This window comes from Lepus europaeus, chromosome 4, assembly GCF_033115175.1.
Source record: "Lepus europaeus isolate LE1 chromosome 4, mLepTim1.pri, whole genome shotgun sequence".
NCBI lineage: Eukaryota > Metazoa > Chordata > Mammalia > Lagomorpha > Leporidae > Lepus > Lepus europaeus.
The window spans coordinates 151,721,866-151,749,084 of NC_084830.1; the positions used below are offsets into that span (position 1 = coordinate 151,721,866).

A 27,219-nucleotide genomic window follows, 5' to 3' on the forward strand; every position below is an offset into this window, starting at 1 on the left:
CCATCTTTGTAGGGAGAACATCGTTCCTCTGCTTTCATTCTGAATGTGCTAGCTTCAGGGTTCTGTTACATAGGAAACATAAATGGTATCCTTGAGTAGAAAAATAGCATTTCCAAGCAGTGTGCTAAGTACACATCACCCTGCCTGGGTGGACAGGAATGTCCAAAGCAGTGTCATTTGCTGTTTTAAATTCCCTTTCTGGTGGTGAAAGCAGTCCATATTCCTTGTTAAGGGAAAAGAAAAGCTGATTGCAATAAAGCAGTTGCAGTAAATTAGTAAATCAGGTTTAGTCTCCTTACCGCAGCCTCCTCAACACCAGTTGGTTATTAGAATTAAGATTGGGTGCCTTTCCTTCCATCTCAGGGGTGTGTTACATAATTGTGATTATTTGTTAAAATTATTTTTATTTTTTTTTGAAAGGCAGAGTTAGGGAGAGACAGACAGATCTTCCATCTGCTAGTTCACTTCCCAAGTGGCCAAAGCCAGGAACCAGGAATTCCATCCAGGCCTCCCGCTTGGGTGACAGGAGTCCCCATAGTTCGGTTATCTTCTGCTGCTTTCCCAAGCGCATTAGCACGGAGCTGGATAGGAAGTGGAGCAGCTGGGACTTGGACTGATGCTCATATGGAATGCTGGCATTGCAGGCAATGGCTTAATCCTCTATGTCACAATGCTGGCCTCATAAATATTGGTTTTTTGTTTTTGCTTTGTTAATCAGTGTATTAAGGAGACATTCATACATTTCAAGAATTACTTAAATTCTGATACCCAGATTTTAAGCAGGTGAACATGACTTCAACATACAATTAAAGCTGCTCACAATTGGCTGTGCTACCAGCATTATATGGCAGTTACTTTGGAGCATAAGTCAGATGGTTTAAAGTAAGCCTGTAACACCTAGGGAATACCTTCCTATGTTATACATGTAAAGTATTTTCTCCACGTAAAGGTCTCTTTAATTTCTAAATTACCCAGCTCCAGAAGTCACTACTCAGGGGCTTATCATGGTCCAAAAAGGGGACTGGTCAACATACTTTTTATATATATGTTTTTATATATTTATATATATATATTTAAAAAGATGGCCTAGAAGGGAATGCAATTCTAGAAGTACAAGCCCTTAAGAAGCAGCATATTACAAACTCTTCCTTAGAAAGTGATTTCTGGCCGGCGCCGCGGCTCACTAGGCTAATCCTCTGCCTTGCGGCGCTGGCACACCGGGTTCTAGTCCCGGTCGGGGCACCGGATTCTGTCCTGGCTGCCCCTCTTCCAGGCCAGCTCTCTGCTGTGGCCAGGGAGTGCAGTGGAGGATGGTCCAAGTGCTTGGGCCCTGCACCCGCATGGGAGACCAGGATAGGCACCTGGCTCCTGGCTTCAGATCAGCGTGGTGCGCCGGCCACAGCGCGCCAGCCACGGAGGCCATTGGAGGGTGAACCAGCGGCAAAGGAAGACCTTTCTCTCTGTCTCTCTGTCTCACTGTCCACTCTGCCTGTCAAAAAATAAAAAAAAAATTTAAAAATTAAAAAAAAAAGTGATTTCTGTCACTGATATCACAGGCTAAATTACGTATTATGCCATCTTTAACAGTTGAGGCAATAGTATAAATGCAGAATTGGCATCACAATGAATCCCACTTAATACAAATAACTAGACAGACCAACACTTCTCTACAAATTAATTTCTGATGGCCAGTTAAATAGTTTTAATTCCAGAAGCTTAACAGTGAAGGGTCAGACACTGAAGCCAACACATATACCTAGCAGTTCAGTCTAAGCTTGTCCATGTAGACAGCTGAAATCAATTACAATGTATGGCTAACAAATGCTAGGGGAACTTTTTTTCAATTAGGTTTTTACAGGTATTTCATCTTGCACACTGAAGTCATACCGGGCAAAGTCAGAGCTTTTATATTTGCGTTTATTCTTCATTTAACTTTCAAAACACTACTATAGTTGAATATTAAAACAAAAACAATAGCAAGTCGTGAGCATATTACGGTTGTAGTCCTTCACTCATCCATCCACTGCTGCATGCAAAATGCCAGCAGCAGTGCCTTCTTCACTGGCCCTATTAGGAGGTCTGACATGGAACACCCCCTCTGGGATGATGTCCATCATCCTCCTATGCTTCTCCATTATAATGGCGCCGTCTTTCCTGATTTGGATCACAGTTCACGAGTTCTACCTGATCCATTTCATCAGTCTCTTCTACTTCCTTCCTCTCAGGGAGAAGTTTTTCCAGCAAAGAGAGTTTATCAGGAGAGAGAAAGCCATTTTCAGGGAAGTTTACCTTGAATTCAATGATTAGGCGACCCTTTTCATAAGGTCTATGATAAATTGGCATGCCTTCGTCTAGCACACACTTGATATCTCCATGTTTGACAATCTGACCTGGATGAGAGGTGATGACTGGTTCGGTTGTGGAGAGCGGCTTTTGGAAACCACATAGTGCTTTGACCAGTTGTATGTCCATGCACATAAAAAGGTCTTCTCGTCGGGTAAAAACAGCGTGGTCCTTCTGATCTAACACAATGATACTATCTCCTGGTTCCAGTCCTGGTTCTTGGTCTCCTTCACCATGGAATGTTATCTTCTGGCCATCTTTCATGCCTTTGTCAATATGAACTTCTAGACTTTTCTTCTCTCGAACTATTTTCCTTCCCTTGCAGCTTTTACATCTATCTTTAGGACTGATGCATTCCCCATGGCCCTGGCACTCCATGCATACAGATTGAATCTGCTGAACCATTCCAGGTCCTATCTGATGAATCCTTATTTGCATTCCAGTACCTTGGCAATTAGGACAGCACTCTACTGCTCCTTTCTTACCGCCTCGGCTTTCACATTTGTCACAAATCACATTCTTCTGTAGAGCTGGTTTCCTTGTTGCACCATTATATAAGTAGATGGTTGATGAGCCACATTTTTACCTCTCTGTTCTCTCTGCATCCTTCCTCCTCCTCCAAAAAACCTATGGAAGATGTCCATAGGCTCCCATAGGGGAGCCAAACCACCACCTGCTCCACCCTCCTTAATTGATTGTTCTCCTCCTTTGTCATATAATTCCCTTTTCTTTGCATCAGAAAAGGGAATTTGCTTGAGAAATCTGTTTGAACTTCTCTCCTTCATTTGGATTCTTATCAGGGTGGGACTTTAAGGCCCATTTCCTGTAAGCCATTTTCAGTTCTTCCTGGGTGGCATTGGGTTTGACCCCGAAACATAGTAAGTGGTTTCTTTCACCATTTTCTACTACAGCCAGTGAGTGGGCTGAGGCCGGGAGCAGGAAGGAGTGCGTACTGTGCGCAGCTTGGGCAGTTGCCGCCCTTCCGCTTCTCACTGAGCGTTCTGGAAAGTTCTGTTATTTTTAAAAAATATTTATTTATTTGAAAGTCAAAGTTACACAGAGAGAAGGAGAGAGAGAAGCAGAGAGAGAGAGAGAGAGAGAGAGGGGTCACTTCCCAGCTGGCCGGAGCTGCACTGATCCAAAGCCAGGAGCCAGGAGCTTCTTCAGGGTCTCCTACACAGGTGTAGGGGCCCAAGGTCTTGGGCCATCTTCTGCTGTTTCCCCAGGCCACAGCAGAGAGCTGGATTGCAAGTGGAGCAGCCAGGACTCGAACCGGCACCCACATGGGATCCTGGCACTACAGGGGGTGGCTTCACCTGCTATGCCACAGCACTGGCCCCTGTTATTATTATTATTATTATTATTTTAAGGATCTTTACTTATTTTCGTCTACTTGAAGGAGCAACAGAGACAGGGAAGGAGAAAGCTTCCATCTGTGGTTCACTTCCTAGATGCCACAGCAGCCAGACTTGGGCCAGGTTGAAGCCCGGAACCTGGAGCTACATCTGCATTTCCTACCTGGGTGGCAGTGGTTACAAGCACTTTTTTTTTTTTAAAAAGATTTATTTAGTTATTTGAAAGTCAGAGTTACAGACAGAGGATAGGCAGAGAGAGAGAGAGGTCTTCCGTCCAATGGTTCACTCCCTAGATGGCCGCAACAGCTGGAGTTGCACCAATCCGAAGCCAGGAGCCAGGAGCTTCTTCCGGGTCTCCCAAGCGGGGGCAGGGGCCCACGGTCTTGGGCCATCTTCTACTGCTTTCCCAGGCCATAGCAGAGACCTGGAAAGGAAGAGGAGCAGCCAGGACTAGAACCGCCGCCCATATGGGATGCTGGCACTTCAGGCCACACTGCCGGCCCCTGGTTATAAGCACTTTAACCACCACCTGCCTCCCACTGGGGTGTGCATTAGTGGAGAGCTGATCAGGAGTAGAGGTGTTGGGACTTAAACCAGCACTGTGATATGGAAAGAGGGAGTCCCAAGCAGCAGCTTATCCCACTGTACCAAGAAACCTGTCCCCATAGCTGTGATTATTACACAAACATCTATATGGTGTGTGTAAAATTTTGTAATCAGTGATTGCATTCTATACCATACTACATAGCTACTCCATAATTTTTATAATCAATTTTCTTGTCTATATACTGGTTTTTTGAATTAGAGAACTTATTTTTAGAGCAGTTTTAGAGTTTCTGAAAAGTGAGCAGAAAGTAGTTTCCAAATCTCCAGTCCCCCACCTCCTCTCCAACTTTTCCCCGTTATCATTTTTTTTTAAGATTTTTAAATTTGTTTGAAAGATTACACAGAGAGAGAAGGAGAGGTAGAGAGAGAGAGAGAGGTCCTACATCCGCTGGTTCACTCTCCAGTTGGTTGCAACGGCCAGAGCTGTGCTGATCCGAAGCCAGGAGCTTCTTCCTGGTCTCCCACGTGGGAGCAGGGGCCCAAGGACTTGGGCCATTTTCTACTGCTTTCCCAGGCCACAGCAGAGAGCTGAATCAGAAGTGGAGCAGCTGGGACTCGAACCGGCACCCGTATGGGATGCTAGCACTGCAGGCGTCAGCTTTACCCGCTACACCACAGCACCGGCCCCCCTGTTACCATTAACAGGTACCTTTGTTCCAGTTGATGAGCCAGCACAGGTTCGTTATTCTGAACTAAGGCACATAATTTGTGTAGGTCTGCTCTTTCCATACTCTCTGAGCAGTAATGCAATTCCTCATAGTGAGTGTTGACCAGAAACACCTTTGTAGGGCAAATACAAACAGCAAGAATCAGAAGCCTGTTGGAGTCCAGAATTTCGTCTTTTGCTGAACTGGCTGTTTAGCCTGTCTTTGTCTTGCCCTGGAGGCTGTAGCTGGCAGTGTGCTCTGCTGTCTGTTTTGGTTGCCAGGATTTTCGCATTCAGGATCTCACTTGGCAGTGGGCTCTACGGCACAGCAGTGCCAGCTCCCGTCCTGGACTAGGATCCCTGTTGGATCCCCCTACCTGGGGTGGGGCTTCTTCTGCTTGTGGACTTGCCTGTGTTAGGACAAACCGCTGTTCTGGGTAGTTCATCTGAGTTAAGTCTAGATTTTTTCAAGAACATTTATTTTTGTGCTTTTACTTTTTCAAAGTATTTATTTAGTTATTTGAAAGATGGAGTTACAAAGAGAGAGGGAGGGATAGACAGAGGGCTCTTCCATCTGCTGGTTCACTCCCCAAATAGCCACAATGGCTGGGGCTGGGCCATGCCGAAGCCGAGAACCAGCAGTTCATCCGGGTCTCCCATGCGGGGGCAGGGGCCCAGACACTGGGGCCGTCTGCTGCTGCTTTCCCAGGTGCATTAGCAGGGAGCTGGGTTGGCAGAGGAGCAGCTGGAACATGAACCAGCACCCTCATGGAATTCTGGGGTTGTAGGTGGTGGCTTTACCCATTATACCACAACATTACCAGCCCCTCAAAGGCAACATTTATTTTAAGAAAAGTGGAATCAAGATATAAGCATATGGAAAAGTCATTTATAAACCCGAGTTCTTTATTGACCCTGGAGAACCTGGGCAGGAACACTAGGACTTGCAGCTTTCCTTCCCGGGCCAGCTTCAGCCCAGGCTGGTGCTGTGTGTCCTCTTTGGTGGGAGATGGCTGTGCTCACTGCTCCCTCTCTCGAGGACAGGGAGCTGTTGATGGGCCATCACCAAGTGCAGAAACAAACAGCAGCTAACTGGTAGCTCTAACCCCTGTGTCTCTGTATTTTTTTCCCAAAACTTGGCTAATATGAGGATACTTCACCAAGTTTGTGGAAAAATAGGATTGAAAGGTAAGTTCATTTGGGTTTGAATTTTTTTAGAAATCCATGCGTAGTTTGTTTATAACAATATTTATTTTTCATGAACTTCTTTTTTTTTTTTTAAAGATTTAGTTATTTGAAAGGCAAAGTTGCAAAGAGAAAAGAGCGAGAGAGAAAGGAAGAGACAGAAATTGATTTTCCATCTGCTGATTCATTCTCCAAATGACCAAATGGCTGAGCCAATCCAAAGCCAGGAGTCCAGAGTGTCGGCCAGGTCTCCCACATGGGTGCAGGGGCCCAAACGGTTGGGCCATCTTTTGCTGCTTTCTCAGGCACATTAGCAGGAAGCTGGCTTGGAAGTGGAACAGCTAGGACTTGAACCAGTGCCTATACAGGATATTGACATTGCAGGCGGTGGCTTTACCTGCTGTGTCACCACGCTGGCCTCTTTCCATGAATTTTTCAAAGACTGTGTCTACTTCACTTGGTGCTTGTAGCTCGCTCTGCAGTGGCTGTCTTTAATGTCTGCTCTGAGTGTCACTTCCTAGAGGAAGTTTGCTGGGATAAGGACTCCTGTTGCCCTCTCTGGGGGGTTGGGAGGTGGTGGGTGGAGTGTGTGTGTGTGCTGGGGGCAGGGGAGTGGGGAATGTGTCTGTGTGCTAGGAGGATACAGGATTTGTGCTGATTCAGTTATCATAAGCAGTTTTTGTTTTCTCTTTCCAAGAGAGCGTATGTATCATAAAAATGTCAGACTCTGCAGACACAAAATGTCAAGAATTGAAGTCTGTTAAATTTCCACTCCCTGGATATTATTGCTGTTAACAACTTGGTATATATTGTTCAAAATTTAACTGAAAGTTTACTTACCATATGCATGATTTTGCAAACTTCCTTTATCCTTTTCCAAGTTTTAAATGTTTTTCCTTAATCTAGTTCATTTTTTTAGGGAAGATTGTGTTTTATGGCTTTTCCATAATTACGCAATCTTGTGCTCATGGGGCTCTAGATAGTTTTTGTTTTTCTCTACCAACAACTGTACTGTAAGGGCATTGCTGTACTTACACTATCTTTATTTTTAAGAATTTACTAATTTGAAGGCCGGCGCCATGGCTTAACAGGCTAATCCTCCGCCTTGCGGCGCCGGCACACCGGGTTCTAGTCCCGGTCGGGGCACCGATCCTGTCCCGGTTGCCCCTCTTCCAGGCCAGCTCTCTGCTGTGGCCAGGGAATGCAGTGGGGGATGGCCCAAGTCCTTGGGCCCTGCACCCCATGGGAGACCAGGATAAGCACCTGGCTCCTGCCATCGGAACGGCGCGGTACGCCGGCTGCAGCGCGCCTACCGCGGCGGCCATTGGAGGGTGAACCAATGGCAAAAAGGAAGACCTTTCTCTCTGTCTCCCTCTACTGTCCACTCGGCCTGTCCAAAAAAAAAAAAAAAAAAGAATTTACTAATTTGAAAGGCAGAGTGATAGAGAGCAAAGGAGAAACACAGAGAAAGAGATCTTCCATCCACTGGTTCACTCCCCAAATGGTCACAATGGCTGGGGCTGGTCCAGCCTGAAGCCTGGAACCTGGAACTCCAACCGGGTTTCCCATGTGGATAGCAGGGGCCTAAGCACTAAGCCCACCAACTGCTGCTTGCCCAGGTGCATTAGCAGGGAGCTGGATAGGAAGTGGAACAGCCGGGACTTGAATCAGCCCTCCTATGGGATGTCAGCATTGCAGGTGGCGGCTTACCTATCTGTGCCACAGTACCGGCACCTGCATCTCTAACTTAATATAGCGCAGCCTGTTCTCTTCATCCCCCAAGCCCCAGTGCTTCTGTGCCCCACTCCCTGTGAGGCATTTTCATCCAGTACTTGTATTTCCATCTTCCCAGCTGCCCAGGCCCGAGACCCTGGAGCTGTCCTTAGTTCTTCCATGTCCCTCATCTGTTCTGTTAGTGAATTCTACGTTCAGAGCAGATCTGGAGTCCATTTTTTGTCTTCCTTGTTATAACTGCAATTAGAAGTCACTGTAATCTTTTGCTAGGCTACCATAATGTGTTTTTAGTTGACCTTTCTGCTTCTTCTCTTTCCGCTTTAATTCTGTACCCATCAGTGTTGTTAAAGATACAGCAAACCAGCTAATGCTGTGCCTTAAATCCCCTGAAGAGGGAGTGGGAACTTGGCCTGTGGTTAGGACACCAAGATTGTGCATCGGAGTACTTGAGTTCCGCTCCCTGCTCTGGCTCCAGATTCCAGCTTGCCACCAGTGCCATCCTGGGGGGCAGTGGTGCCAGCTCAAGTGATAGGGATCCTGCTATCCATGTGGTAGACCTGGATGGAGTTCCCCCTTCAACCTGTCGCTGCGTACCTGGGGAATGAACCAATAGATGGAAGACCTCTGCCTCTCTCTCTCTCAAATAAATTTAAAAAATATAAAAACCTTGAAGACTTTGTGTTGCACGTGGGGTAAGATTCCAGCTGGGTGGACTGGCCTTCCCAGTTGGCCCCTTTGATTATTACAGGGATCCCACCTACAAGTTTGTTCTTTTCCCCGAGAAAAATATTCCCATGACTGACTTCCTGCTTTTTAGGTTTTGGCTTCAGTCTGTCCTCCATAGAGATTTTTTTTTGGTGAATTAATTTATCCATTTGCCCTCTAACCTTGTGGTTCTCTCTGCCCCAGTTACCCCTTTATTTCCCATCTTCACGGCCCTGATGACGATGTGTAATTATTTGTTATCTTGTCTCTGGAGATAGTGGCTCCATAAATGCCTCAGTTCCTATGGTGGCCTCCTTGTCTAGCTGTATCACGATTTTTTTTTTTTTTTTAAGCTGTATGTGATTTATTTGAAAGGCAAACTGATAAAGAGAGTGAGAAACAGAGGAAGAGAACTTGTGTCCACTGATTCATTCCCCAAATGACTACAATAGTCGGGCTGGGCCAGGCCAAAGACAGGAACCCAGAGCTCCATCTGGGGCTCCCCTGTGGGTTGCATGAACCCAGACATTTGGGTCATCTTTCACTGCCTTCCCAGGTGCGTTAGCAGGGAGCTGCCTAGGAAGCGGAGCAGCTGGGATTCACACTGGCGCTCCTGTGGCATGCTGGCCCCCATAGCACAGTCTCGATGTCACCAGTGGATCTTTGGTGTAACTGCACTTGTTCTTTTATAGCACACATCTAATACTGTGTTACAGACACAAATTCACACTTGGAATCAGACACTGAAATTCCCTTCTTTTCTTAGATTCCGGCTCCAAAGCGAGGAGAAATAGTGAGACAGATCGGTGATGCCTTGCGGGAGAAGATTCAAGTCCTGGGCAGCTTGGTAAAGTGTTTTTGTGGTGTTGTATGCACTCCCCTGTGAGTAGAGAAAAAGCAGTCACACAATCTGTGTGTAAGGCTGTGTCTATTGAGAAGAGCGATTCATAACTTAAAAAATCCTTTCTGTAGAAGGATGGGAAAAAAGCAAAGTAATTGACAAGTTTTAAAATTCTTCGGAAAAATAAGAACTCACCTCCTTCAGCTTGTTACCTCCGAAAACTAGGCACACAGTATGTCCCGCCTTCCCATTCCTGAGTCTTGTCTCTCAGACCTGAATTCTGGTGGAAAAGTTCTGCTTGGCTATTTATTTATTTATTTATTTATTGTTAGGTGTCATTGGAGATGGGGAAAATCCTGGTGGAAGGCGTGGGCGAAGTTCAGGAGTACGTGGACATTTGTGACTACGCCGTGGGCTTGTCACGCATGATCGGGGGACCTGTCTTGCCTTCTGAAAGTAAGTGTGGTGAGAGAAGCCGAGAGTTGTTTGCTGGTGGGACAGCTCCAAAACCGCTCTGGCTGGGAACCCTGTGCAGAAGAGGGGTTGCGAGCAGCGTCTCAGTGTGTGAACGCGTCTTTAACTTTGCTAAGGAATGCAAGTTAAAACAGGTGCGAATATTTAAACTGAGAAATTTTTGTTTTAAAGGTAAAACAGTGCTGGTGAGTCCACAGGTGAGAACACTGGCCTAACCCCTCTGGGAAACTATTTTAAATATACCCTAACATTTAAAATTATAAGAATCTAATTTATAAACCATCTATAATATGGCAAAAGTATATGTGTAAAGATATTTATTGTGGTAACCATTAAAAAACACCAGAAATGACTTAAATGTGAAGTCATGGCCAGCGCCGTGGCTCAACAGGCTAATCCTCCGCCTTGCGGCGCCGGCACACCGGGTTCTAGTCCCGGTCGGGGCACCGATCCTGTCCCGGTTGCCCCTCTTCCAGGCCAGCTCTCTGCTGTGGCCCGGGAGTGCAGTGGAGGATGGCCCAAGTGCTTGGGCCCTGCACCCCATGGGAGACCAGGATAAGCACCTGGCTCCTGCCATCGGAACAGCGCGGTGCACCGGCCGCAGCGCGCCTACCGCGGCGGCCATTGGAGGGTGAACCAACGGCAAAAGGAAGACCTTTCTCTCTGTCTCTCTCTCACTGTCCACTCTGCCTGTCAAAAATAAAAAAAAAATAAATAAAATAAATAAATAAATAAAAATGTGAAGTCATAAAGGAAAAGTTAAGCTAATTTTGGTGTGCTAGCAGGATGTGCTGAGGATAATGTTTGTAAAGATTGTCTTCCCCTAGGAACACTTCTGTGGGAAGGTTGTAGTTACTTACTTTAAAATTATATTATAATGGATTTTTTTGAAGATGATATATATTCATATCAACAAATTAGAAAGGAATAAAAGGGTACCTCCCAGCTATTCCATAATATTCTGTAGGTGTCATGGATGTTTCTGACTTCCTGTGTGTCTTTTAGAGCTTTTGTTCACAAACAGGCAAATATGTATCTTTTTGGAACACAAATAGTAGAAAACTACACATTCTATTCTGTACTTATTTCCTATTTTTTAAAAAAGATTTATTTATTTACTTGAAAGTCAGAATTATAGAGAGAGGGAGAAAGAGGGGGAGAGAGAGAGAGAGAAGGAAGTCTTCTAACTGCTTGTTCACTCCCCAAATGGCTGCAACGGCCAGAGCAGGGTCAGTCTGAAGCCAGGAGCCAGGAGCTTCTTCTGGGTTTCCCACACTGGTGCAGGGGCCCAAGGACCTGAGCCATCTTCCACTGTTTTCCCAGGTCATAGCAGAGAGCTGGATCAGAAGTGGAGCAGCTGAGTCTCAAACTGGCGCCTATATGTGATGCTGGCATTGTAGGCGGTGGCTTTACCTCCTGCACAACAGCGCCTGCCCCTTTATTACCTACTTTTGCTTTAGTTTTTGTTATTTTTTAAAAAATTTGTTGTTTCTTTGAAATGCGGATGACAGAGATCTTCTGTCTACTGGTTTATTCCACAAATAAGTACAACAGCCAGTGCTAGGCTAGGAGCACAGAAATCCACGTGAGTCTCCCACATGGGTGGCAGGAGTCCAAGTGTTGGGCCATCCTCCGCTATCTTCCCAGGCACATTAGTAGGGAACTGGGCTGCAGTGGAGCAGCCGGGACTCAAACTGGCACAGGCTGCCAGTGTTGAAAGTAGTAGTTTACCCACCACGCCACAACACTGGCTCCCACTTTTTTCCTGCTTAATACATCTTGGAATTATTTCATATTAGTTCAAAAACAGTATTCCTTCATCTTTGTTTAGAGCTGGCTATTTTGTTCTAAGGATGTCATAATATGTTTAACCAGATCTGAACAGTGGGCTTTTAAGGTTTTTTAAAAATCTTTTGCTATTGGGCCGGCACCGTGGCTCAACAGGCTAATCTTCCGCCTGCGATGCCAGCACACCAGGTTCTAGTCCCGGTCGGGGTGCTGGATTCTGTCCCGGTTGCTCCTCTTCCAGGCCAGCTCTCTGCTATGGCCCGGGAGTGCAGTAGAGGATGGCCCAGGTCCTTGGGCCCTGCACCCGCATGGGAGACCAGGAGAAGCACCTGGCTCCTGGCTTCGGATCAGCGCGATATGCTGGCCACAGCACGCCGGCCACGGTGGCCATTGGAGGGTGAACCAACAGCAAAGGAAGACCTTTCTCTCTGTCTTTCTCTCTCTCACTGTCCACTCTGCCTGTCAAAAAAATTAAAAAAAAAAAATCTTTTGCTATTACAAACTACAAGTCCTATGTTCTGAGTAGATTTCTTTGATGAGGATAAGTGACAGGTAATGTTTACATTGTTGATGGAGTGAAACAGGTGACTTTCTGCATTGACCATACAGATATGCATGGATTTCAGAATGTTCTGCCCCAAAATAAAGTGATCTTAAAATTCGATTTTTCCGTGAACTTTGGAGAGCACCCTTGCGTAGGGGAGGGAAGGAGGTGCGCTGAGTGTCAGCGGTGATTATTGTGTGGTGGAATTATTGGTAGTGATTGCTCTCTTCTATTTTTCTGTATTTTCTAAAATTTCCATGATGGGAATTATGACACATTTATTACCAAGAATTGATAACATTTTATTTTTTATAATTAAAACAATTTTTCTTTTCTGTTCTTCTTGTAATGTTGAGCAAATTCCTTACCTGCAGAGGAACCAGAGGGAGTCTTAAATGTACAGTTAATGTCCTTAATTAGGTTATAACAGTGATCCTCATTATTCAAAATTAATTTTATGTCAATACTTTCAAGAAGTCTTTTTCAGTTAAAAAAGTGACGTGTCAGGGCTGGTGCTGTGGTGCAGCAGGTTAAAGCCCCAGCCTGCAGTGCTGGCATCCCGTATGGGTGCCAGGTTGAGTCCTGGCTGCTCCACTTCCAATCCAACGCCCTGCTGATGGCCCTGGGAAAGCAGCAGAGGATGGCCCAAATCCTTGGGCCCCTGCATTCATGTGGGAGACCCAGAAGAAAGTCCTGGCTGCTGGCTTCAGATTGGCTCAGCTCTAGCCATTGCGACCATTTGGGGAGTGAACCAGTGGATGGAAGACCTTTCTCTGTCTCTCTCTGTCTCTACCTCTCTCGGTAACTTGTTTGCCTTGCCAACTTAAATATTTTGTATTGTTTACACATATAAAATTTAAAAAAAATTACTTGAGAAGTTTAGTTATAGACAGAAAAGTTTTCCATACAGTGGTTCACTTCCCATATGGCTGCAACAGCTGGAGCTGAGCCAATCCAAAGCCAGGAGCCAGGAGCTGCTTCCGGGTGGCCCACATTGGTGCAAGGACCCAAGCAAGCACTTGGGCCATCTTCCACTGCTTTCCCAAGCCATAGCAAGGAGCTGGATTGGAAGAGGAGTAGCCGGGATACAAACCAGGGCCCATATGGGATGCTGGCACCTCAAGCAGAAGCTTAGCCTACTGTGCCACAGCACGGGCTACATATTTAAAATTTATTTAGTTATTTATTTGACAGGCCGGTGTTGGGAGGTGGGGGGAGGGAAAGACAGAGAGGAAGGAGACAGGAATATCCAACCTGCTGACTATCTCCCCAGATGCTCAAGTTGTCAGTGGGTGAGGTTGAAGCCAGAAGCCAGGAACTCAGTGTAAGTGTCCCATGTGGTTAGCAGGGACCTAACCACTTGAGCCATCACCTGCTGCTCCTGGGTGCACATTAACAGGAGTGGAGCCAGGACTCGAACCCAGACACTCTGAGATGCAGGTGTCCTGATCACTAGGCCAAATGTGCACCCCTACACATTTTTGAAGAAGGTCATTACTCACCCTTGCAGAGGCTCTGAGTTGACTTAGGCTTCGTTAATTGAAGAAGAGCTTGTTAAATGTCTGCCAGGAGCCAAGCAGTGTCGTTGGCGGTGCTTGCCCAGGACGGCATGGTCCCTGTGCTCGTGTTAGAGTGGGAGATAAGTAAACAGTTGTAGTAGAGCACGGTGAGTGCTGTAGGCAGTGAGGGGTAGGGTGCTGAGGGTGTAGGAGGGGGTTCCCCGCCCGGCTTTGTGGGTGCAATCAGGATAGGCTTCCCAGACAAGATCATGCACGTTAAAGCCTCAAGGAAGAGGAGGTGGAGTGTTGGTCTGAGACTTGTTTAATACAGGGGAGAAACCCAGAGGGGAGCTTCAGAAGGGGGGTGTGGCTTAGCTGGTCTTCCTTCTGCATAGCTGGAGGGTGTGGCAGGAGAGGAGAGGGGACAGGTGGGATGGAGAGGACACTGGGAGGGGAGCTGTCCTGTCAAAGTTTGGACTTCATTCCCGGGATAGCTGCATGGCCATCCTGACACCGAGCGTCATCAACAAAGGATGACATCAGGGTGGGAGGGGGAGCGGAGGGCAGGAGAGGAGGCGGAAGCCACTGCTAGGAGGGATTTCAGATTCTAGACTGCAGGAGGGCCTGAGTCTGGGGTTGCCCAGTCCTGCCTGCAGTGTGGGTGTGGCCAGAAAGATTGACAGCTGGAAGCACCGCCTTTGCAGTTGGTCAGTGGTTCTCACCAGAGTCTGAATCATCACACCCCCCCCTTTTTTTTTTTAAGATTTTATTTTATTTATTTATTTGAGAGGTAGAGTTATAGACAGTGAGAGAGACAGAGTAAGGTCTTCCTTCCGCTGGTTCACTCCCTAGATGGCCGCAATGGCCAGAGCTGCACTTATCTGAAGCCAGGAGCCAGGAGATTCTTCCGGGTGTCCCACTCAGGTGCAGGGGCCCAAGCACTTGAGCCATCTTCTGCTGCTTTCCCAGGCCACAGCAGAGAGCTGGATCGGAAGAGGAGCAGCTGGGCCTAGAACCGGTGCCCGTATGGGATGCCAGCGCTGCAGGTGGAGGATTTACCTACTGTGCCACAGCACCAGCCTCTCAGATTTCCTTATTTTTGTTCTTCACTGTTCCAGCTGCCTTTGATTAGAATAAACCACTGTGGCATTATAAATGACTTCAAAGTTTGCATTTAAAATAGAAGTATTTGTATTTGCAGTTTTCTTACGGTGAATGTACAGTTTGTTCATTCAGCATATCCCTCCTTGTCTTGAATTGGAGAGGTTGACCCCGGGCTTCATCCGGCACCAAAAGGAAGTAGCCTGAGAATCACGACTGCTGTGTTCGGGTCGTGTTCCACCCTGTGTGATCCCCTTAACACCTCTCTCAAGTGTCCTTGTCCCCCAGATGGGACTGACAGTGCCTCGATCTCTGCGGAGTTCTGAGTAGAGGAACCGCGGGTGTCATCACAGCTCACAAGGTGGTGTGGTCGTAACCGCCCTTGTTGCACGTGAATCGGTGTGCTGCTGCCCCGTGGACACGCCACCAGGAAGATGATCCACTACCAGGCAGCTGGAATTCCCTCCGGAATTCTGGCCTGATGTGCCTTTATTCTGAATGGAGCGATTTTAGCCTGTGTTCCCATTGACTTCAGATGCAACCTAACGCGTGCCTCCCCTCATCCTCAGGACTCGGCCATGCGCTCATTGAGCAGTGGAATCCCGTGGGCCTTGTTGGCATCATCACCGCGTTCAACTTCCCCGTGGCGGTGTACGGCTGGAACAACGCCATCGCCATGATCTGTGGCAACGTGTGCCTGTGGTGAGCCCTGCTCGTTTGCCCGTCCTCACAGACGGCAGTGAGAGCACCCAGGGATAGACCTTTGCTTCTGCGTGATAAGTGAAAGTATTTATGCTTTGTATCAAATGTTTCCTTTCTCTTTTCTTCAGGAAGGGAGCACCAACAACTTCCCTCATTAGTGTAGCTGTCACAAAGTAAGTATACGTGTCCATCCTGAGTATGGGCAGCTTCTGAAAGGGTGCCTGACAGACCCCGGACTGTAAATCTGATAGTGTCGTATTCATTAGAGCATGACTTCGGATAACCTCTGGCTTCTTTGATTGCAGTTATGTTGTGCACTTTGTGAATTATATCATTGAACTCACGCCTTTGGTGACCTGTCAGTTACTGACCTACTGTTGAACTCTTCATAGACATTCTTGGTCACCTGGAAAATAAAAACATCTCCGGTGGAGAAGAAATATACTTGCAGTGTGGGGCTGTATTTTAGAACTTGCCAACAAGTTAATGGTTTTGAGAAGAGACTTTAACCCAGCTAATATTTTTATTGCTTTTCTTTAATAGGCTGTTTTTAAAAAGACAAGAAACAGAAAAAAATTAGGTGTTAGTATAATCCACTGGTTGGTCTAATACTTTTTAAAGGTGTTACATTGTTTTTTTAAAGATTTATGGGGCCAGCTCTGGGGCATGATGGGTAAAGCTGCCACCTGTGGTGCTGGCATCTCATGTGGGATACGGTTCAAGTCCCGGCTGCTCCACTTCCAATCCAGCTCCCTACTAATGTGCCTGGGAAAGCAGCGGAAGATGGCATAAGTGCTTGGGTCTCTGTAACCACATGGGAGACCTGAAAGAAGCTCCTGGTTCCTTGCTTTGGATTGGCCCAGCTCCAGCTGTGGCGGCCATTTGGGGAGTGAACAAGCAGTGAAAAATCTCAAATATAAAACAAAACAGAACAAAAAATATTTATTTATTTGAAAGAGTTAGAGACAGAAACCTTCTACCTGCTAGTTCACTCTCCAGATGGCCGTGGTGGCTGGACTGCGCCATTCCAAAGCCAGGAGCAAAGAGCTTCTTCTGGGTCTCCCACGTGGGTACAGGGACCTAAGCACTTGGTTCATCTTCCATCATTTTCCCAGGCTGTTAGGGAGCTGGATCAGAAGTAGAACAGTTAGGACACGAACTGGCACCCAGATGGGATGCTGGCATCACAGGTGGTAGCTGTATTTGTTATGTTACACTGTTGGTACTGGTATTGTATTTTTTGATTTAAAAAACTACTGATGCTTTTAATTTACTTCTTCCCTCTCTACTACCTCTCCTTCCTCCCCTCTCTCTCTAAAAGGTAGGAACAGAGATAATAGAGATCTTCCATCCTCTGGCTCACTTCCCAAATGACCAAAACTATTAGAGCTGCGTCAGGCAGAAGCCAGGAGCCCAGAACTTATTCTGGGTCTTCCATATGAGTGACAGGGACTCAAGTACTGGAGTCATTACCTATTGCCTCCAAAGATGCACATTAACAGGAAGCTGGAGGACTGACGCTGTGGCACAATGGATTAAAGCTCTGGCCAGCAGCACAAGCATTCTGTATTGGTATTGGTTCGAGTCCTGCCTGCTCCACTTCCTATCTAGCTCACTACTAATGTACCTTGGAAAGCAGCAGAGAGTGGCCTAAGTCCTTGGGCCCGTGTGCTGGTTAATTTTTGCAGGAGAATTGAAAGCACTCCCTATTTTTAATGGAGTGCAATAAATAAAATTACAGGTTTGGCTGGAATGGGGCAGGCAATTGTGGTGTAGTGGGTAAGGATACTGCCTGCCTCGCCAGCATCAATGGTCATTGATTCTTGTCCCAGCTGCTCTTCTTCCAATCCAGTTCCCTGCTGATGGCTTAGGAAAAGCAACAGAAGATGGCTCAAGTGCTTGGGCCCCTGCCACCCTTGTAGGAGACCCATAGAAAGTTCCTGGCTCCTGGCTTTGGCCTGGCACAGCCCTGACTACTGTGGTCATCTGTGGAGTGAACCAGAGAATGGAAGATCTCTCTCTCTCTCCCTGACCGCTGGTAACTCTGACTTTCAAATAAATAAATAAATAAATCTTAATTTTTTTTTTTTGCTGGAATTAGCCAAGCTTGGCAGTGCCTCTGGGCAGTCTTACACTCAGCTGACTGCTAAGACGGCCTCAGGCCCCTGTGGGCCAGTGTGCCCGGGAGGACACAGGACAGCAGTGTGGTTGCCCCGAGGACAGCATCAGGGCTTCCTCTCTGGCCTTGTCTTTGTGTCCATCACGGAGGTGTGAGCAGGTGGTGAGATCCACATTGCACAGGCGTCAGTGTTACCTTGGCTTCAAAGCCTGGGTCCCGCAGGAAGCAGACTCTCTTGTAACAGTTCTGTAGGGATAGCTTTCAGGTGCCCACAGAGGATGTGCGGTTACAAGGATCACCGCTCTCAGGGAAGGAAAAAGCATAGTGGCCCCATTGATTGTTCATAGACACTTATCCCAGCCCAGACACAGTGGGCCAATCAGTGGTCATTATAAGCCTGTTGTCTATGTAACGCTGTTGGCAGTCTTTTTACAGACAGAGTGGATAGTGAGAGAGAGAGACAGAGAGAAAGGTCTTCCTTTTTGCCATTGGTTCACCCTTCAATGGCCGCTGCGGTTGGCATATCACGCTGATCTGAAGGCAGGAGCCAGGTGCTTCTCCTAGTCTCCCATGGGGTGCAGCGCCCAAGCACTTGGGCCATCCTCCACTGCACTCCCTGGCCACAGCAGAGAGCTGGCCTGGAAGAGGGGCAACCGGGATAGAATCCGGTGCCCCAACCAGGACTAGAACCCGGTGTGCCGGTGCCACAAGGCGGAGGATTAGCCTGTTAAGCCACGGTGCCGGCCAACTGTTGGCAGTCTTGACACTTAACCCGCAGCCCAGGGAGCAGAGCCGGAGGTGAACCTGAAGCTGGATTCACACACTTGAGAGGAGAGGGCTTTGTTAACCTTTACCCCAGGCACAAAGCAGAGTTCCTTTCCTTAAAAACAGTGCATCGGGTGCAGATGGAACACACACCCTGGGTCCCTGGGAGGATGTATTCAGCCCGCAGCCCCGGCCCTGGCATGACAGGTGCAGTACATGACCCTCGACTGTACTGTCCATTGGAGGGAGAAAAAATAGCCAGAAGGGGGTCTTTTCCCTGCGGTGGGCATTATGTGGGAGTGGGATTTGGGTCTTTTTGAAATGTAAACAGTGGAGGATACCATGTTTGGACGGTTTATGAAAACAACCGTTCCCTGCTTTATTGCCCCTCTGGAAATCAGAATGAGACGATCCTGCTTCAGCAAAAGCAGCTCCTCGAGCCAGTTCCACTGCTCACATTCAGATTAAGTAGGCTTGATCTGGATTTCTGAGTGTAACAGGAACAGTGTCGGCGGTCAGAGAAAAGCATTGTCCACAGTGCTTTGGCTAGAGGAGCTGGGGGTTCCTGAGGGCAGCGTTTGGTGTGAAGCCGGTGGGCACAGCTGCGGCAGGGCTGTGCAGGGCGGGCCCGGCTCCCTCGCCGGTGCCCCTGCAGCATCTCCGCTGGGTTGCCGAGACCACGTGGTCTCCATCTCTCATTCTTTAGCACTGCTCTCCCTGAGCCGTTTGCAGAGGCGTGCTCCAGTCTCCTTCGACTGCTTCTGATTCCTTTCATCTTTCTAACATCTGGCTGCTTTCTACTGATTTCCTCACCGTCAGTTTGGTGGATTTGTGATGGGGGAGCCCCTCCCTCCCAGCCAAGCAGCACCATCACTCTCCTTTCCTGAACCAGGGGTACCCTCCTAGTTTGGCAGAAAATTCTTGAAAACAACGATCATGCGAACAACCTGACCAACGCTTTATGTTTCCCACTTATACTCTATGTTGGTTTTCTTTTTCTTTCTTGAGATTCTCTTAGGGAGAAAAAACTTCCACTGCTAAATGTCTGCATTAGCTTTCCTCTGGCCTGGCTTCATGGAGCAGCAGCTTAAGACACTGTGTGCATATTCCAGTCCTGGCTTCTCTGCTTCCTTCCAGTCCAACTCCTTGCAAATGCACCTGGCAAGCAATGGGTGATGGGTCCCAGCACGTGGGCCCCTGCCGCACGCGTGGGAGACTAGGATGGAGGTCCTGGCTCCTGGCCCGGCCCTGGCTGTTACGGCCACCTGAGGAGAGAAGCAGTGGATGGAAGATTTCCTTCTCTCTCTCTCTGTCTCTTTCCACGATACTGTGCCTTCCAGATGAATAAATATTAAAAAAAAAAAAAGAGAGAAGAAAAGCAAATGTTGATTGTAACATGAGAGAAGTCCATGTCTGACTGAGTGGTGGGTGAGAGAGTGGGAAAAGGAGAGTCAACTGGTTGGATTTTACTCATTTAAAAAAAAAAGTCTCCAGAAGTGAAATTACTGCCCTACTTAGTGGTCGCTTCTCCTTGTAGGATAATCGCCAAGGTTCTGGAGGACAACAGGCTGCCTGGTGCGATTTGCTCCCTGACCTGTGGCGGAGCGGATATCGGGTAGGTCCCCGGCCGGGAGCACCCTGGGCGGAAGGGCCCAGATTGCTCCCTGAGGATCCTCCATTCTAGAATAGAATAACAAAGCCCAGTACGGCCGTGGTTCTTAGAAATCAGTGTTATTGTTGGGACCTTTCTGGGCTCCCCCTTTATTGATGAGTGACCTATTGGGAGGATGAATACGACGTCCCCTTTAGCTGCCGAGAGCCACCCTGTAAGGCATCCTGAAACAGCAGATGCTGTGGTGGCTGGCAGTCCGTGGCTTCCTGCAGCTTCACGTCCAAAGCTCTTGACTTACAGAGCTAAGCTATGGAGTTGTAGCCCATGGCCTCGCTGCCGATCAAGGACTGAGCCAATTGTGTGAGTTCAGCAGCTGATCAAATACAGGAACCTGGGAACATGGTCTTTTTTTCAAATTGCTTTTTTGTTAAATTCCTGTATGGGTCACATGCCACCAAGTCCTCCCTTTTAAATTGTGCAGTTCGGTGGGTTTTGGGATATGGCATGACCATCACCACTGTCTTATTCCTGAATATCTTAGTCACCACAGGAGAAAACCCTGTAACCCTTCCAAGTCTCTTCCCATTCCCCTGGCCCCTAGCTCCTGGCAAACACTAACGTGTGGTGTCTCTGCGCACCTGCCTGTTCAGGGCACTGCTTACAAGTGGATCAGAGAGTATGTGGCCTTCTAATGCTGCTGTGGCTAAAACATCATCTTACTCCAGTACTGTCAGTGCACTCCTGTCTTTCCTGGGCTGCCTCAGTGAAGTCAGAGGCAGGAAGCTACTCCTGTGTCCATCAGGATGAGAAAATGTTAGAAAATGCAGCTCTCCCATCCATAGTGCCCGGTGAAGTTTCAATGTGTTACTTGTAACACAGATATTGTATCCTTTGACCTCTGTTCTTGTGCTCTGGGCCTTGGACTGGTGCAGATAATGAGGAGGGTACTTCAAAATGTTCATGCAGACAGAATTAAACAATGCATTTATGGGGCTGGCATTTGGCACAGTGGTAAAGACACTGCTAAGGATGCCTGTGTTCCATGTTGGAGTGCCGGGGTTCAGCTCCAGGCTGTACTCTGATTCCAGCTGCCTGCTAGTGTGCACCCTGGGAGGCAGTAGGTGGTGACACAAGGACTTGGGGCACTGCTCCTCATAGGGGAGTCCTAGGTGGAGTCCCCAGCTGCTGGCTTTGGCCTGGTTCACCCCTGGCTCTTGCTAGCTTTTAGGGAGTGAACCAGTGTATGGAAGATTTCTGCCCATCTGTCTTGGCCTCTCTTTCCATCTCTGTCTCTCAAATAAATAAAAATAAACACATAAAAAATTTTTAAAAATTTGTGCAGAAATTTTTTTGAAATCTGCACATGAGGGGTTTTTAGACAGTTCATGAAAAATGAATGCATGAAAAAACGGCATGAATTTCAAAATCTTTTTGCACCAAAATAAATGACTTTTTTAAAAAAATTATTTATTGGCACTAGTGTTGTGGTGCAGCAAGTTAGGCCACCTCCTGCAGCACAGGCACCCCATATGGGTACCACCAGTTCACATTCTGGCTGCTCCACTTCTGATCCAGCTCCCTGCTAATACGCTTGGGAAAGCAGTGGAGGATGGCCCGAGTGCCTGGGCTGCTGCCACCCACACGGGACACCTGGATGGACTTCGGGCTTCACCTTGGCTCAGCTGCAGCCGTTGTGGCCATTTGGGGAGTAAACCAGTGGATGGAAGATCTCTCTTTACTTCTCTCTGTCACCACTCTGCCTTTCAAGTAAATAAAATAAAATCTCTTTTTAAAAAAATGAGATTTAAATTTATTTTACGTGTTTGAAAGGCAGAGTGACAGAGAGAAAGTTCTTCCATCCTCTGTTTCACTTCCCACATGCCTCCAACAGCGGAGACTGGACCAGGCTGGAGCCAGGAGGCAGGAGCTCCATCTGGGTCTCCTTGTGGGTGTGGCATCCTCTGCTGCTTCCCAGGCACATTAGCAGGGAGTTGGATCAGAAGCAGAGCAGCTGGGACTCAAAGTGGCACTTTGATGTGGAATATGTGTGTAACAGGTGATGGCTTACGTTGCTGTGCCACAGTGCCCACTCTAAAACACATCTTTTAATTTCTATTTTCCACGAACTTTTTGAAGTACCCTGTTCTAGTAATGTCTGCAGAAGTGTGGCGGCTGCCTTGGGTATCTCTGTGCTCATGTTTGCTGAGTTGATCTTGGGGAAGGCTGCATGGGGGACTCAGGCTCTCCAGCCTCCCAGTAGTCACTGTGGCTGCCCTGCTAGGCTCACACGGAACCCTCTGACGCCCTGGATGAATGAAAGTGTTCACATCAGAGGATCTAAGCTACGTTCCCTGGAAGCCCCTGGAAATCCTAGCGCAGCTTTTGTCAGCTTCCAAGAGGGCTGCTTCGGCATGTTTCCTCGTGACCTCCTAGGTTATTCATTCTGAAAGGGATCGCACAGGGTTAAGTCGAGTCACGAGCGTTTCGTCCAGGCTCCCGCTCTGTGCAGAAAGGGCTTTCCCCCGTGACCCGCCTCTTCCTCTGGTTGGCTTCCGTTCGCAGGGGCTCCCAGAGCGGGTTCGCCTGGCGCGTGTGTGGCTGTGCTCTGAAACGTTTATTGTGTTTTCCCAAGGACCTTGCCTTGCTCCCCTGGGATCCGTGTCCTCTCCCTTGGATGGGCTTCTGTAGTAGAGGCCCAGGCCTCTACTGGGTGCCCTTGGGCTCTGCTATTCCTGATTTCTTAGCCTGGGTGACCATTTCTATTTCTCTGCAGCACGGCAATGGCCAAGGACGAGCGGGTGAACCTGCTCTCCTTCACTGGGAGCACACAGGTGGGGAAACAGGTGGCCCTGATGGTGCAGGAGAGGTTTGGTAAGTGCTGGCCTTCTTTTTTCTTTTTGAAGTTTGCTTATTTGATTCCATTTTATTTGAAAGGCAGAGAGAGAGAGAGACAGTGACAGACAGAGGTCTTCCATTTGCTGGCTCATTCCATAAATGTTTGCCACAGCCAGCCAGGCTGGGCCAGGCTACACCAGGAACCCAGAACTCAGTTCCATCGCCCACGTGGGTGGCAGGGACCCAGGTACTTGAGGCGTCACCCGCTACCTCCTCCGATGCACATGAGCAGGAAGCTGGATTCAGGGACGGAGCCGTGACTTGAACGTACGCACTCTGGTGTTGGATGTGGGCTTCTCCGGCAGGTTACTGCTGTGCCATACACCTGCCCCTAAGTACGACCTTCTAATTAGGACTTGGCTTTCCTTAGGATTATGGATGTGAAATTCAAAGCTGGGTGTTTTTCCTTTCTCTAGATGCTTTCCAAGGAGACGTTGGCTATGTTTACCTGAGTGTCCAATGGAAAGACAAGGATACAGCTGAACGTTAGGGAAGTTCCCAGTTTGAACGGCGTAACTTAGAAAGGATGTGACGTTCTCTCTAAATGACTAGTAGAGTGATTTAAAAAATGTTTTTCACATTCTACTGCACATCTACCACACCTTGTTGGCAAATTAAAAAGAAAAAATAACAGTTTAAACAGGATGGGCGAACACAGGACTTAGAGTGATTGTGGGATAGAGGGTTTAAATTTGCTTTTTTCTCTTGTATGGTTCATGTATATGTGAGTATGCATGAAGTTCAAAATTACTTCACACCAGAATGAACACATCTTTTAATTTTCCATGAACTTCGGAAGTATGCTTGTACAGTTGAAAAGAGCTCACAGACATAGCTTCTTGTGTTCTACTTTCCGGCTGGTTTAGGCAGTTCTCAAGGAAAACGTTGACTAATTTTTGGCTGTTAAATTAAATTTAAGCTCTAACCTTGGTGAAAAATGGGTCTTAACTAGATAATATGCCTGTCATTTTGTTAGATAGACATTTCCTTTAAAAAGCGAGTTTATAAACAACCATTATAGTTAGTAAGCAGGGCCAGTAAGCTTACAGGATATAAGATAGATATTAAAAAGATCAGTTTATGGAGAGTCCCCAGAAAGATCCCAGAGGGGCAGGTGTTTAGCTTAGTGGATAAGACATCCACGCCCCTAAATGAAGTGCTGGGGTTTGTGGGTAAGACACCCGCGTCCCCTAAATGAAGTGCCGGGGTTTGTGGGTAAGGCACCCACATCCCATAAATGAAGTGCCGGGGTTTGAGACCGGCCTCCCGCTCTGGATTCCAGCTTCTGGCTCATGCAGACCCTGGGAGGCAGTGGCAAGGGCTGAAGTGATTGGGTTCCTGCTTCCCACATGGGAGGTATTTTTTTTGAGTTACTGATTCTGGGCTTTGGCCCAGGTCTATCCAGCATTGGAATATCACTCTCTCTCTCTTTCTCTCTCTCCTCTCAATTAAATAAAAAAAAAAATTAAGTTCATGAAAAATGTGTATTGTGAAAAAACTATGCATAGATTTCAAAATTTTTTATATGGGGCTGACACTGTGGCACAGTAGGCTAATCCTCTGCCTGTGGCACCGGCATCCCATATGGGCACTGGTTCTAGTCCTGGCTGCTCCTCTTCCAATCCAGCTCCCTGTTGTGGCCTGGGAAAGCAATGGAAGATGGCCCAAGTGCTTGGGCCCCTGCACCCATGTGGGAGACCTAGAAGAAGCTCCTGGCTCCTGGCTTCAGATCAGCCCAGCTCCAGCCGTTGCAGCCATTTGGGGAGTGAACCAGTGGATGAAAGACCTTTCTATCTGTCTTTACTTCTCACTGCCTATAATCCTACAGCTGTCAAATAAATAAATTTAAAAAAATCTTAAAAATTTTTCTTATATGGAAATAAATTTTTTTAAATACAAGATTTATTTATTTGAGAGGAAAAATGATAGAGAACGAGAGAGGGACAGAGAGAGAGAGAGAGAGAGACATAGAGATCTTTGATCTGATTCACTCCCCAAATGGCTGTGACAGGGCTGGGCCAAGGTGAAGCCTGGAGCTTCGTCCTGGTCTCCGCTATGGGCGGCAGAGGCCCGAGTACTTGGGCCATCTTCCACTGCCTTCCCAGGTACGTTATCAAGAATCTGGATTGGAAGTGCAGGAGCTGGGACTCAAACTGGTGGTCAGATGAGAGATGGCAGCTGTTGGGTTAACTGCTGTGCCAGAGCTGGCCAGGGTTTCCTTCCTGGTTAAGGCTGCATAGCCTTCCACAGGTGGATTTATCACATCTCCTTTACCAGTTCACTTGTTGATGGATACTTGGGTTGCCTCCACATGTTGGCTGTTGCAAATCATTGACCGTTGGTGTACAGGTGTCTTTGGAGCCACCAATTTCTGTTGTTAGATCAGATATGGTAACTCTGTGTTTAATTAGGGGGGCATCACCATGGTGTCTCCATAGTGGCTGCTCCATGTTACACTGAACTGGTTTTTCCTTTCTTATGTAATTTCAGACTTAGATAACAGTTACGAGATTAACACAAGGTATTGAAATATACCTTTTTGCCAAATTCACCAACTGCTTCCATTTTGCCCTGTTTGCTTTATCAGCTCTCTGTCTCTCTAGCAACATGTATGTGCACACGTGTGTTGTGGGTGCACGTTATTGCTGAGCTGTTTGGAGTGAGCTGAAGACATTTGTCCTTTACGTTTCAGTGTATTTCTTAAGAACACAAGCATTCTCTCCCATAACCGTGGTGTAGTTATCAAAATCAGGCAGAAAGTAAATTTAAAAATAATTGGCATAGGTTACAATTTGAGGCTGTATAGCAATGTACAAGAAATACTAAAATAGTAATTAACTTGTGTTTATGGTTTTTTTAAAGGGAGAAGTTTATTAGAACTTGGAGGAAACAATGCCATTATTGGTAAGACTGCCATTTTTGTCTTTTCAGAAAATCCTCAGGAGCCATCCTGAATGTGTGGGACTTACTTTCGAACTCATCCATTCTGTGTTTTGTGTCCCTAGACCCCAATTCCCGTGTTTAGGATTTTTTTTGTCAGACACAGTTCACAGGCTTTCTTTGAAGAAGGAAGGGTACAACATATTTTTGGTGGGAAAATGTTACCTGGCCCTAGAACCTGTGTGTGACTTCTGTTGTGTGGCTTGATGTCGTGAGTTTTTCTTGTTGTCGGAAAGCAAGTCACACGTTTCTCTAGAATAAGTAACTCTTAGGTGACTTGATGATTCCTTTAGGTTTCAGAGATATTAGTTACCTTCAGTGAAGGATTGAGTGCTTTAATTTAATTTATTTATTTGAGAGGTAGAAAGACAAACACAGAGAGAGCTCCCATCTGCTGGTTTGCTGCCCAAATGCCTGCAGTGACCAAGGCTGGGCCAGGTCAGAGTCAGGAACCGAGAAACCCAGGCCAGGTCTTCTGCTTGGGTGTCAGGGACCTCAGTGTTGAGCCGTCATCTACTACCTCCCAGGTTGTGCATTGGCAGGGAGCTGGAATTGGGAGCCAGGCACTTTGATTTGGGACATGGGCACTCAGTTGACTTTTTTTTTTTTTTTTTTTTGACAGGCAGGGTGGATAGTGAGAGAGAGAGACAGAGAGAAAGGGCTTCCTTTTTGCCATTGGTTCACCCTCCAGTGGCCGCCGTGGCCGGTGCATCGTGCTGATCCAAAGCCAGGAGCCAGGTGCTTCTTCCTGGTCTCCCATGCGGGTGCAGGGCCCAAGGACTTGGGCCATCCTCCACTGCCTTCCCGGGCCATAGCAGAGAGCTGGCCTGGAAGAGGGGCAACTGGGATAGAATCCGGTGCCCCAACCGGGACTAGAACCTGGTGTGCCGGTGCCGCAAGGCAGAGGATTAGCCTGTTAAGCCACGGCACCGGCCGACATTTTTTTTTTTTAAAGATTTATTTATTTATTCGAAAATTAGAGTTACACACACACACACACACAGAGGTCTTCCATCCAATGGTTCACTCCCCAACTGGCCGCAACGGCCGGAGCTGCGCCGATCCGAAGCCAGGAGCTAGGAGCTTCCTCCTGGTCTCCCGTGCGGGTGCAGGGGCCCAAGGACTTGGGCCATTCCACTGCTGTCCCAGGCTATAGAAGAGAGCTGGATTGGAATTGGAGCAGCTGGGTCTCGAACCGGCGCCCGCATGGGATGCCAGCACTTCAGGCCAGGGCGTTAACCTGCTGCGCTACAGCACCAGCCCTGTCAATTGACATCTTAACCATTGGGCAAAATGCCCCCCGACCCTCACCCCTTTAGTGCTTTTATTTTGGGAGGCTAATCTTAGCTAAGATTGCTTAATCTC

At 47.5% G+C, this 27,219-nt stretch overlaps 2 protein-coding genes across 2 annotated transcripts in view; one reads left to right on the forward strand and one right to left on the reverse strand.

Moving 5' to 3' along the window:
* ALDH7A1 (aldehyde dehydrogenase 7 family member A1) overlaps nucleotides 1-27,219 on the forward strand; it is a 41,846-nt gene that overhangs the window by 3,226 nt on the left and 11,401 nt on the right. The window contains exons 4-10 of the mRNA XM_062189239.1: nucleotides 9,341-9,421; nucleotides 9,748-9,871; nucleotides 15,391-15,523; nucleotides 15,652-15,696; nucleotides 19,945-20,022; nucleotides 22,793-22,890; nucleotides 25,777-25,818. Coding sequence (XP_062045223.1) covers nucleotides 9,341-9,421; nucleotides 9,748-9,871; nucleotides 15,391-15,523; nucleotides 15,652-15,696; nucleotides 19,945-20,022; nucleotides 22,793-22,890; nucleotides 25,777-25,818 — 601 coding nt within the window. The remainder of the gene's footprint in view (nucleotides 1-9,340; nucleotides 9,422-9,747; nucleotides 9,872-15,390; nucleotides 15,524-15,651; nucleotides 15,697-19,944; nucleotides 20,023-22,792; nucleotides 22,891-25,776; nucleotides 25,819-27,219) is intronic.
* Nucleotides 2,061-2,896, reverse strand: LOC133758603 (dnaJ homolog subfamily A member 1-like). The gene has a single exon (XM_062189803.1). It carries the CDS (start codon nucleotides 2,779-2,781, stop codon nucleotides 2,122-2,124), a length of 660 nt encoding a protein of 219 aa, XP_062045787.1. The 5' UTR covers nucleotides 2,782-2,896; the 3' UTR covers nucleotides 2,061-2,121.

Excerpts from the sequence above, each read along its gene's own strand:
- LOC133758603 (XM_062189803.1), bottom strand. The coding sequence starts at position 2,781 with ATGCAAATAAGGATTCATCAGATAGGACCTGGAATGGTTCAGCAGATT.